The 12,556-nt window shown below is 38.3% G+C and overlaps 1 protein-coding gene across 1 annotated transcript in view; it reads left to right on the forward strand.

Annotated features, from left to right (window-relative positions):
* Positions 1 to 12,556, forward strand: part of LOC119538821 (zinc finger protein 596-like) — a 41,114-nt gene that overhangs the window by 17,847 nt on the left and 10,711 nt on the right. The window contains exons 3-5 of the mRNA XM_037842018.1: positions 7,609 to 7,702; positions 10,635 to 10,720; positions 12,349 to 12,475. Coding sequence (XP_037697946.1) covers positions 10,709 to 10,720; positions 12,349 to 12,475 — 139 coding nt within the window. The 5' untranslated portion in view covers positions 7,609 to 7,702; positions 10,635 to 10,708. The remainder of the gene's footprint in view (positions 1 to 7,608; positions 7,703 to 10,634; positions 10,721 to 12,348; positions 12,476 to 12,556) is intronic.

Raw genomic sequence — 12,556 nt, forward strand, 5'->3', positions numbered from 1 at the left:
TCCTCAGGAATAGCCAAACTGTCTTCCACAGCCACTGCACTATTTTACGTTCCCATCGGTAGTGAATGAGTGTTCCTGTTTCTTCATATCCTCTCCAACACTTGTAATTGTCTAGTTTTTTTTTTTTTGTTTTTTTTTTTTTTAATATTGGTCATTCTAGTAGGTGTGAAATGATATCTCATGATTTTGATTTGCAGTGCCCTGGATCTAGTGATGATGAACATCCCTTCATGTGCTTTTCATCAATTAGTTATTTCCTCTTTGGAAAAAATGTCTATTCAAGTCTTTTGCCCATTTTTTAATTGGGTTGTTTGTATTTTTATCATTGAGTTGTAGGATTTCTTTGTATATTCTGGATATTAAACTCTTATTGGATATGTGGTTCCCAAATATTTTCTCCTGTTGAGTAGCCTGCCTTTTCACATGCTTGGCAAAATCCTTTGAAACACAAAAGTATTCAGATTTGACAAGGTTCCATTTATCTCTTTTTTCATTGCTTGTGCTTTGAGTTTAAAGTCTAATAAACCTTTGCATATCACAAGTTTGTGAAGATGCCTCCCTACATTTTCTTCCAGGAGTTTTATGGTCTTGTCTTTTATATTTAGGTCTTTGAACCATTTTGAGATAGTTTTTGTATAAGGTGTGAGATAGGGGTCCTCTTTCTTTCTTTGGATGTGGATATCCAGTTCTTCCAGCACCATTTGTTGAACAGACTATTCTGTCCCAGTAGAGTGGACTTGGCAGCCTTGTCAAAAATCAGTTGACCGTAAATGTGCAGGTCTGTTTCTGAACTCTAAATTGTTTCCATTGATCAATATGTCTTATCTTTATGTCAGTTCCAGGCTTTTGTGACCAATGTAGCTTTGTAATGTGCTTTAAAGTCAGGAAATGTGAATCCTCCAACTTCTTCTTTCTCAAGATGTTTTTGACTATTCGGTACCTCTTTACCCTTCCAGATAAATTTGATAATTTCCTTTTCCATTTCTTCAAAGTAGGCTGTTGGTATTTTTATTGGAATTGCATTGAATGTGTAAATCAATTTGGGTAGAATTGACATCTTAACAACATTCAGTCTTTGAATCCATGAACATGGAATGTCCTTCAGTTTATTTAGATCTTTGATTTATTTTAGCAATGTATTATAGTTTTCTGAATACAAGTCCTTTTTTTCCATGGTTAAATTTATTCCTAGATATTTGATTCTTTTAGTTGCCATGAAAAATGGAATTTTTTTCTTGATTTCCCCCTCAGATTGCTCACTACTAGTGCATAGAAATACTATTGATTTTTTGTGGTGATCTTGTATCCCACCACTTTGCTGAACTCGTTTATTAGCTCTAGTAGCTTTGTTGTTGATTTTATGGAAATTTCTACATATAGGATCATGTCATCTGCGAGTAGTGAAAGTTTTACTTCTCCCTTTCCGATTTCATGGCTTTTATTTCCTAATTCCTCAAGGTAGAAATTCTAGCATGATGTTGAATAACAGTGGTGAATGTGGGCATCCTTGTCTTGTTCCAAATCTTAGAGGGAAAGCTTTCAGTCTTTCAGTATTGGCTATGATGTGACCTGTGGGTTTAGCATATATGCCTGTTATCACATTGAGGAAGTTTCTTTTTATTCCTGTCTTTGGAAATGTGTTTCTTAAGAAAGGTTGCTGGATTTTGTCATGCTTTTTCTGTGTCAATCAATATGACTGTGTATATTTTTCCCTTCAGTATGTTAACATGTATTACATTAATTGATTTTCTTGTGTTGAACTGCCCTTTCATACCTTGGATAAAATCCACTTGGTCATGGTGTGTAATTCTTTTAATGTGCCATTGGATTTGATTTGCAAGAATTTTGTTGACGATTTTTGCGTCTATATTCATTAGAGAAATTGGTCTTTAATTTTCTTTTCTTGTAGCATCGTTATCTGGCTTTGGTGTTAGGGTGATGGTGTCATCATACAATCTTTTTTCTTTTCAATCTCTTTTCTTGTACTTTGTCTGTTGGCTGGCAATTTTTCTCTTTCAGGGTGTTAAATATATCATACCACTGCCTTCTTCCCTCCTTGGTGTCAGATAAGAAGTTAGCACTTAGCCGTATGTGGCTTCCCTTGTATTTGGTGAATCACTTTTCCTCTTGCTGCTTTCAGGATTCTGTCCTTCAGTTTGGCATTTGGCAGTCTGGATAGTATGCATCTTGGAGTGGTTCTATTTGGATTTATTTGGAGTACTTTGGGATTCTTTGATTTGCATATTTTTGTCTTTTATAATGATTTGGAAATTTTCAATCATCTTTCCTCAAATACTCTTCCTGGCCCTTTTCCCTTCTCTTTTACTTCTGGGACACCTGTGATGTATATATTTGTGCACTTTGTTCTGTCAATCATTTCCTGAGACCCAGCTCAAATTTTTCCACTTTTTTTCTTCATTTGTTCTTTTTTTGTGTTCTAATTTGGTTGCTCTGTCTCTAGTTCATTGATCCTTTCTTCTGCCTCTTCAGATCTGCTGTTGTGTGTCTCTAGTATATTTTTAATTTCATCCACAATATCTTTCATTTCCATAAGATCTACTTTTTTCCTATGTATTCTTTCAAATTCTTCTCTTTGCTTTCCTAGTGTTGTCTTAATATTCTTAGCCATCTCGTTGAAATTATTTAGAAGACTTGTTTGAACGTCTTTGATTAGTTCCAAATTCTGTATCTCTTTCACTTTTTAATTTGATCTTTTGGCTTGGCCATATCTTCTTGTTTTGTAGTATGCCCTGAAACTTTTTGCAGATATCTGAGCTTCTGTTTATCTTGATAAGAGTACTTTGAGAGTTGGTTTCCCTCTTGTCTAAGATTTTGTTGTTGATTGAGTTCTTTTAAAGGTCTTCTTTGGCACTTTGGTACTCAGTAATCCCCATCCAAAACTGGGCCAGGATCCCATGTAAGGATTGGTGACCCATCCCAAAGGCCCAGAGAGAGACTCAGGAAAGCAGTTTTCCAGTACTGCACTTTCCCAGCTTTCCCAGCAGATGGTATATCTTCAGCCATCTTTTCTCCATAACCCTATAAAGCTAAGTTATTTTTAATCTCTCTCACTCCTCTGTTTCTGAGGTTGGTGGGAATAATGGCTCTGTGGTGCTGTGAGCACCTGCCCAGAAAGGACCAAGGCTGTGGGACCCAATAGTGCAATTTCACCTGTCAACTGTTGGATCAGAACTGTGCCATGTTCCCCTCTGTTCCTGGGTGGGTGGGCTTAGCTGACTCTCCCAGATGGCAGCAGCCAGCTGAGAAGGGTCCAGGCCATCCTGAAGCTGCAGGCCTTGATGGGTGGTGGGTGGACTGAGACACTAATGCAGTCGCTTGCTGCAGGTTCTCTCTGGGGAGATACTGGAGCCATGAGAGCTCTTGGCTCCTGCCTGGAAATGTTCAAGGCCTCATGATCCAGAGGGTCACCGTTGCCTACCAATAGTTGGATCAGGACTGTTCCATGTCCCTCTCTTTTCCCAATGGGAGGGCCTCCCTGTCTCTCCAAGACTACAGTAGCCAGCCGGACGAAACCAGGCATGCCCAAAGCCCCTGGCTTTTGGGGTGGGAGATGGACTCCAGGAGCTGTGGTGGAGATGAGTCACCACTGTGTTTCTGTGGAAATAATGGAGCTGTTTGCACCCCAGGCTCCTGTGTGGAAAGGCTCAAGGCTGCAGGTTACAGGGGGTTAACGTTGATGATCAGTAGCTGGATCTGGACTCTACTGTGTCTCACCAGCAGGCGAGAATGTGGCTGATGCACAGCTATTGGCCATGGGGGTAGAGGGTGCGTTCTGGGAGCTGCAGTTGAGTTGACTCACCACAATTTTTTGCAGGTAGTTTCTCTTTTCTTCATCCAGCTCTTCCTTGTATGCTGCAGTTGTCTTTCCCTGGTCTCCCAAGCCCCAGAACTACTGCTTTGAGCAGATTCTGCCTGTTCTGTAGGTGTTTTTGGTAGAGGAATGAGTTTTGCCTCTCTTTATTCCATTACCTCCTGGAAGTTCTCTCCTTGAGTTAATCTTTGTGAGGTAGGGGTCCAAATTTATTCTTTGCCTGTGGATATCCAGTTTTTCCAGAATGATTTATTCAGGAGTGTCTTTTTCCATTCCATGTACTTACTAACATTTTCAGAAATCCTGTATCAGGTGTGTTTGGCTCAGCATTTGTACACCACAGGTGGCATATGGAAATGCTCAAAAACTGTATTGATAGCATGACAGATGCTCTGATTTAGGCATTTGGTCTTTATTAAAGCTCATGTTCTGGGATTAATGTTGAAGGAAACCACTAGTAAGGGAAGTGTTTGAGGAACACTCAGGAACTCAGTGGCCAGTCAAGAAATGCTGGGAATTAGCTGGGCAGTGATGGGAGTTTCCTGAGTCAGTTTCAAAGGTGATTAAATAAAAGCCATCATTATTCACTGGCTCAGATTCTTTCAGTGAACACCTGAGCTGATAATAGCCAAGAATGTGACAAAAAAAGAGACGACTGCTTGATCCCAGCTGTTTTGAGGACTTAGTCTCTTTGTTTTCAGGTTGAAAAGGTTTTAAGACATAATTTAAGCCATAGCAATAACAGTGAATTTTCATTAATAAATTATTATACAAAGATATTTTTGCCTTACCTCTTTCTGGACCATTATATGATTTCAATGATTTCCCTTTTATTAAAATTATTTCCAGGTTTCATATCTAAATTAATGAAAAATGTATGTTGGATTACTTAGTTTAAATTATGGCATCTATTTTGAGTGTCCTTTTTAGCTGTTTGAATAACCAATTCAGATTTTTCAATATTGTAAATGAATATTTATCAGTATAATATTGTTATTTTCTTAATTCATCCTATGAGGTTTTGGATATTGTTAGAATTATTCCTTCAAGGAATATGTCATTGACTTGGAGACCTTTTGATACTATTTAAAATTTTTGAAAACTTATAACAATTTCCCCTTTTCTCTTTAAAGATTGATCTATTTATTATCTATGGTTGGTGTATTTTAATCAGAATTTGCACATTTATACATAATTCGGTTCAACCTGAATACAGTGTTTTCTAATTTGATATGATGCGTTAGATTCAAACTTCATATTTCTGTTAAAGAGGGCCTGACTGTTCACTCCCTTGCCTCAGAAAAGACTCCTGGGCCTGAGACCTTAATAATATATTGTTGTTATTCTTATTATAAATAACTATATTAGTTGAATACTCTCTGTTGAGCTTATTTCATAGCAGTCTACATGTAACTATCATTCAGAATAAAAAGTTGGTTAAAATACCACCTACACTTTACAGATTAAGTAAATAACCTTTCCTGGAACAAACAGATGATATTTAATGATGCTTGAATTCATCCTGGGGCTCTACAAACGTGAGGAGTTTTTGGCAACAAGGATCATTGTATTCAATCCTGGCTCCCAGGCACCCTGTCTTAAAATCCCTTTGGTGTTCAGCTACCTGTTGTCGAGGATTCCTAAGTGGCATATTGAAGGTTTCGAAGCTGCAGCTGTCCACGTTAAGGCCCTGCAGAAACAGTGTTAACTACAGAGAAAAGCCCTTCCAGATTATAATTCCTGGTTCCCAGGAGGAAACACTTTATCAAGGTACATGGTTAGTATTCCTTTGGATTTGAGGCTATGACACTGGGCTGTCTGGGGTAGTTCTCAAAATTCCAGACAATCCTATTAGGTCTTGCAGGTCAATTCCATTTCCCTTGCTTAATAAATACTCTCTTAACTTCTTCCCATGACCTTTGAATCTCCACAGTCTTACATTTCTACTCACATTCAGTGGCTCATTTGAAATCTGTTTCAAAAGTGAAATAGGTAGAATTGGAAGTAGGTATTTTGGGCCATTAAACTTGAAAGTATTCCTCTACTGGCATCTGTCCCATAGCAGATGAGGCATTATCTTTTACCCAGCTGATTTCTTTACCTCTAACTTTGTATTTGAGTCCCATTCCTTACTACAGTATCATGATTTATATCATTGTTTATAAATCATGCATCGTATCTTAATCTACTCCCTCTCAATGTGATCCATCATCTTAGAATTTAAACATGTTCTAAAATCTGCCATTCTGAATTTGAAAAAAAGATAAAACACTTCTGAACTTTTATTTCAAGCTGCTGACCTCTCATCTCCTTTTCAGTACAAGTTGAGAGCAGAATCCATTCATTGGCTTTTCTCCTCATCTCACCCCATTCTCCCTCTCTCCAATCTGGGTTTTTATCCCCATTAATTCATGGAAGTTAGTCTTTGTGACAACAATATTTTCATCAATATAACAGTCTCATGAGATTTTGTCAGCCCTCATCTCATTTCATCCCAGAAGAATTTGTTTAACTCCTGCTTATGAAACCCTGTTTTTCCTAGACAGTTTTGACAAACAGGTTAGTTTCCAAGAATGTGATATGAAGGATATTTTATTTGGAAGTACTCTTGGGATCAACATGGTGGAAGGAGAGAAAGCAATGCTGGGCAGAGGGAAAATTGAAGCTGTGATGCAGCCTTATAGCTACAGGGAGCCCTGGAACTATCATGGTCCATTATATCTGTATTACACGGAACCAGAATGGCTAGCACTACGTACCCAGGTTCCATTAATCACCTTGGGGATGCATGACCTTGCGGCATGTGGTTCTCTGCAGGTGAGGCAATCCCCAAATGTCTACCCAACTAAAGGACATTGTCAGAGTGTTGATAATACTCAGAAGCTTGGCAAGAAGCTCTTCTCTTAAGGGGGGTCTAGGTGGAGTATCTCTGTGTCCATCCACTCTACCCTTTTTCTCACTTAGGTCTCTATATGTTCAGGGAGCTGCTGCCCCAGGATTCCAGTTGGCCTGTCTTACTGAAGGAATCCTGTAAGAGGAAGATTATTGACACCATAAAGCCACCACCGCTGCAGGTGGTCTTGGGGCCACAGCTGATGCTCATTATCCTACTACCTTGTCCATTATAGATTTCCCTCCCCCTCACCTGGCACCTCAGCTAGTCTCAGCCGCTTACCAGGTGCCTCTGATGGGTCTGAACTCCTGGTCACAATGCCCTTCTCAGGCAGGATTTGCTTCTCTTGTCCATTTATCAACAAAGTGTGGCAGGAGAATATCAAGAGGTGCTGAAGTAAATCACGTGGGTGCCAAGCATATTCTTCCTTGCCTCTGTTATATAACAGCATACCTTCTTCCCTCCAGTAGGCCGGATCAATCACTCCTGTCAAGACAGAGGCCCCTATTCCCTATCAGGCCCTTAGCATAAGGAGCAAGAAGTGCCCAGTTGGTGATCAGAGCAAAGAGTTCAATGGCAGTATTCTTGGGCCTTTGTCTTTTAAATAAATTTTAGAATTAGTCTGCCAATGTTGTCAGGATATTTGGTGAGAATTTTGGGTGGAATTTCATATTAATTTGATAAGTGACATTAACATTATATTGAATCATACTCTTCATGTTTGTAGAACTATATAAATTTCTGATTTTATTGCTCCTTTTTCAGATTGAAGGAAAACTGTGAATGACTCCCCTCTACCCCATTCTGTAGGATGGTGAAAACTGGGAAAGGTAAAGCACAAAAAGTAGATGAAGATTAAACTTTCTGTTCTTCATTATTACAGGGCATGTGGAGGACAAGGTTTGGATGTACCTCATTTCACAGCGGACATCTTGAAAAGAAAAATTTGGATACAGTGGACTGTGAGATAAGTTTGTGTATGTGTAATGGAGTCACAGCCATAGCATTAAGATTATTTTGGAAATTTTTGATCATAAATTTTGATTCAATTATAATGAAGCTAATGATAAAATAATACAAGAAAGAAAATTATATAAATAAGAAATTTGCACATAGCCAAAATTAGAAATAGATATTTGCAAAATAATGCAAAAACAAATTAAATTAACTAAAATTATGATGTAGTTATTTTGAAATTATTGGAATTGGCAAATATACTGTGGGGGTGCCACAAAGAATTCAATCTATTGAGCATTATGAAAGGTAAAATTAAAAATGAATGCATGTAGTGTAAACTTGGGAATAGTCACAAGAAGAGTTAAAATATTTGAAAGTGTTACGTTTGGGAAGTGTGTGTGCACATGTGGAGAAATAGCCCTAATTCCTCTTTGTCATTCTAAGCTTGGCTTATTATTCAGTATTTATATGAAGAATATTTTGTTTTTAGCCTATACCAAAAGCAAGGGAAAAGCTTTGGGAATCTAGGGGACTTGGCACCAAGATCAGGGTACATGAGTTGTTACTACAGTGTAAGCAAAGTCCCTGAAACTTTCTTGACCATGTCTTCTTTGGATATGAACTGAATGAGGCAGTGACAGAATCTTCATTGTGCCATGCAGGATTTAAGCGTGGTGAAATGAGTAATTGGAATGAATTCTGAAACAGTGCTGCTTTTTCTTCACGTACATATGAATCCCCTGGGATCTTGTTAAAATGCAGATCCTGAGTAGGAAAATCTAGTGTGAGGCGCTTGATGCTGGTAGAGTCTTTCTGACATGCTCATGCTGCAGATCCACTTAACTACACGCTCTTGAATTGTCAGGCCCTGTTTGGGTCTCAGCACCTTAGAGAAGTGGTTCTGCAAAATTGCATGTATTTTTAATAAAAAGATAATGATTTCCATATATGTTAGCCTAGGCTTATATTTCTCATGGTTTTCTAGTGACATTTGCAACCATATTCAGACCAAAAATATCTACTAATAATAGTTGATAAAGGTGAAACGCTTGAATTCCACTCAAATATAAATTTCAGTTCTTACTGAGAAGGCACCTTAAGTTATATAGTTCATTGTGGTGGGTACTTAAAATTTAACTCTTACCCATTTTTTCTTGATAAATGTATGTAAACTGTCTTCACATAAGTCCACTACCCTTGAGAGTCTAGCTTTCTCCATCTCAGTGAATCCACTGAATGTCGCTTCATCCTATAAGATTTCGCAACAAATACCCTAAGTCCCTTCTTTTAGAATCTATCTCTGTCCTGGTTTCTGAGCTCACAATATTCACGTGGATTTCCTCGGCTCCACTTTCTAGGTGTTTGTGAGTTCTTTCTGAAACCTTAATTATTAGAATTCTGCAGGCCTTGGTCTAGGCCTTCGTTTCCTTCTTGCTCTCTAGCTAGGCAATATGTTCCATTCCTTTGATCTCAGTTATCATCTTTATGTTTATAGAACTTAAACTTTCCAGTCTGACTCTTATATCTGATTCCCAGACCTGAACACTTATTTCCCTAGTGAGATATTTCAGTTTCCTCTTCAGTTATGTAGATGGACTCACCACATTTTGAAAGCTTGGTCATCCTTAATAATTCAAATTTTAGTAAGGGACCCAGTGCCTGGAGTAAAGAAAACTTGGAGCAATTCTTCTTACAAAATACCTGCATTTCTAGGGGAGTTTTCCATCCCACAAAATGAAATAGTTCTAGATTGTGTATTCAAAGCATGCTTGGATTTTTTTCCTTTAAATGGTCTCTTCTAATATGGCTCTTAAACTCCACATTCCATGCTCTGTTATATTTGCTAGTATACCTTTATGTCCTTGGACAGTCCTAGCTCAGAGTCAGTCTGCAACATCAGTATATTCGCATTTCTGACAAAAATAAAAGGTCATCACTTGCCTCAAGAATGTTGTAGTATAACTAGGCTGAAATCTCCTATGACTGTAAAAGAAATCCATGGAAATGGAGTCATTGACTACCAAAATACATGCTAATAAAATAATGCAGAATACAAGAGAGTCATATTCCACATTGCCAGGGAGAGTCATTCCTCTGGGTGTCAGATCCCACATATGAGGGAGGGCAGTGATTTCACCTGCCAAGTTGGCTTAGCTAGAGAGAGAGGGCCACATCTGAGCAACAAAGAGATATTTGGGAGGAGGCTCTTAGGCAAAATTGTAGGGCGGCCTAGCATCTCCTTTGCAGCAACAGTATTCCCAAGTGCAAGTCCCTTGGTACAGGGCTCAGCCCATCAAACCACCAGTGCCCTATGTCTGTGAGCACATCAGCAAACATCAAGGTGGGGAAGCCCAACACCCCTGCATTCTCCACCAGCTCCTCAAAGGGGCTCTGCATATTTTTTTCATTGTTTCTTTTTTATTAATTAACTTTTTTTTAATTAACTATATTAAAAAAAATTTAAAAACATACAATAAAAAAAATTTCAAAAAAACCATAACAAGGGAGTAAGAAAAAGACAACTAACCTAAAATAACTGCTTCCAATATGTTCCTACTCTGCCCCAAGAAAATAACCCAATATAGCAACATTTCTGTGAACTTGTTCCTACCATCCCCACCAGAAATTAACAAACCATAGTCATTCCAGGGCATTCCCAGAACATCATAAACTGTCTATATCTGAGAAATTCCAGAGTGGTCTAAGGATTTGGAGACCCAATGTTTTGGAATCAGGAAGGAAATTGAAAAATCTGAACACCATGGGCTAACGAGTATATAAAACTCAATGATTTTCATGTTTTAATCTGTACGATGAAGGTATTCTCTTGGAGAATACTTCATGATCCTGTTGATTGGGCTAGGGACGGCATGAAGGGTTCAGAGTCATGGCAGTTGGGTCTGGAAATCGGAGACGAGACCAGAATCTCATAGCTTCTTTCTCCGTTCTCAGGTTTGCTCACCTAGTGCTTATCTGGTTGTGAGTGAAAACCCAGAGGAAGACAGTTGTCAGCTGAGTTTTTGACAATGCAGCCACTGGTGAGTAAGGAATTATTCTTTCTATGAAATTACCCATGTGTTGACAGCAGATGAGCATGTATATTCTAAGATCATTTAGGGGGTAGTCAAGCATCTGAGTTCCAGTTAACTTTTATCCAGTCCTTTGGGATGGTGTTGGTTCATCAATAAGTAATCTTTCCTACACTAATTTGTTCCAGACTTCTTAAGGCTCTGTATTCACTGGAGAGCGGAGAGGTTTTTTTCTCATCCATCCCATGGCCTCATTAGAGAAATAATGTACTCATTGATCCTTGTAATGCTTGCAAATGGCTTATGCATGCAGTGAACTTACGTGATAGAGGTGAGTAAGAGCAGAAGATTAACAGTCAGTAGGGAGGCTGATGTTTAGCAGGTGAGTTCAAACAATACAGTGTTACAGGTGCTAGGGTGGAGGGCTGTGCATTGTTGAGAGGGACAAAAGTGAGGATTAGGTAATAGAAGAAAGAGGAATCATTTATTTTCCCAAACTCCTGATTTCTTAAAATATTGATATTGTATATCTGTACATTTTAAAAACTAAAAAAAAAAAAACAAACTGAAAATTCTTCCTTTTGTCCTGATTGCCCATTTTCCCTTTTTGTTATAATCTTTATTCAAATTTTATAAATGGAAGCAATGAAAAGAAGTGTTTCTTTAATGTTAGTGTACATTCAGGAGAAGGAGTGTAATGGGTAAAGTAAAATGTATGTGCCTGTGAAAATTTTTGAAGAATTCAATAGATCACAATGGATCAAGAGGCTTCTTTTACTCTTGAACATACAGAGGAGGTGAAGATATAAGAGAGGCAATAAACATAGGTGTTGAAGGTCCTAAGGAAAGTTGAGGGTGGAAGATCTCATATCCCTGGAATGGCCAGCTAGGAACATCCTTCGGTACAGCTATCTCAGGGGTCTGTTGTTGTGTACTGCTGAACTGTCTATACTTGTATGTTATGATGATAGCTGAGTTATGGAGAATTGAGTGAGGCAGCACCTATTGATCCAAGTTATCCATGATATCTATTTAGTTCTGCAGAATACTGTACTTTGCTACAAGTATCCTGCCATTCTAATTAATATACTTATTTATTATGTTCAGATATAAAGTGCTTTACACATAAGCTCTTTGGCTCTTTCAAAATTGGTAACAGGTTGTGAAATAATTTCATAGATGAGAGAAACTAAGGTCATCTGAGGCAATAATCTAACTATAGTTATGATATAAAAGTGGCAAATCATGAGTATTCCTTGCCCTGTGATGAGTCTGTAAATTTACTTGAAATTGGTGGAAAAGGGTGTTTTAATTATGAATGCTCAATTGCAAATTTTACGTCACCATCTAGAAGTCATAATGGACCAGTTTATCAAGAAGTGTCCAGATTGTATTATACCACATGGTTTTTGAGATTCTTTTATAATGGAGTTTTAAATAATGTGTGGATATGTATGCATCTGTGTGTGTGAAACGCAGATGACTGTTAAGCACTGAGAATCATCTGGCATGAAACTCAAATGCAGTTTGGGCTTTCTGTCAACAGTCACCACTTCCACAGTGCTATTTCCCAAGCATCCTGCTCTAGACATTGGCAGATGGCCCTTTCTGAACCCCAATGTCTCTGATGTTTTTAGGAGTTAGTGAACTTGAAAGATGTAGTTATAGACTTCACCCAGGAAGAGTGGGCCCTGCTGGACACTTCCCAGAGAAAGCTGTTCAGAGATGTGATGCTGGAGAATATCAGTCATCTGCTCTCAGTCGGTGAGTCTCTCAAACTTACCTATTTAATCCTCAAGAAGTGTCTAGAACAGCTTGTCTCTATTTTACATTTTATTTTTATAC

Source organism: Choloepus didactylus, chromosome 6 (genome assembly GCF_015220235.1).
Source record: "Choloepus didactylus isolate mChoDid1 chromosome 6, mChoDid1.pri, whole genome shotgun sequence".
Lineage (NCBI taxonomy): Eukaryota > Metazoa > Chordata > Mammalia > Pilosa > Megalonychidae > Choloepus > Choloepus didactylus.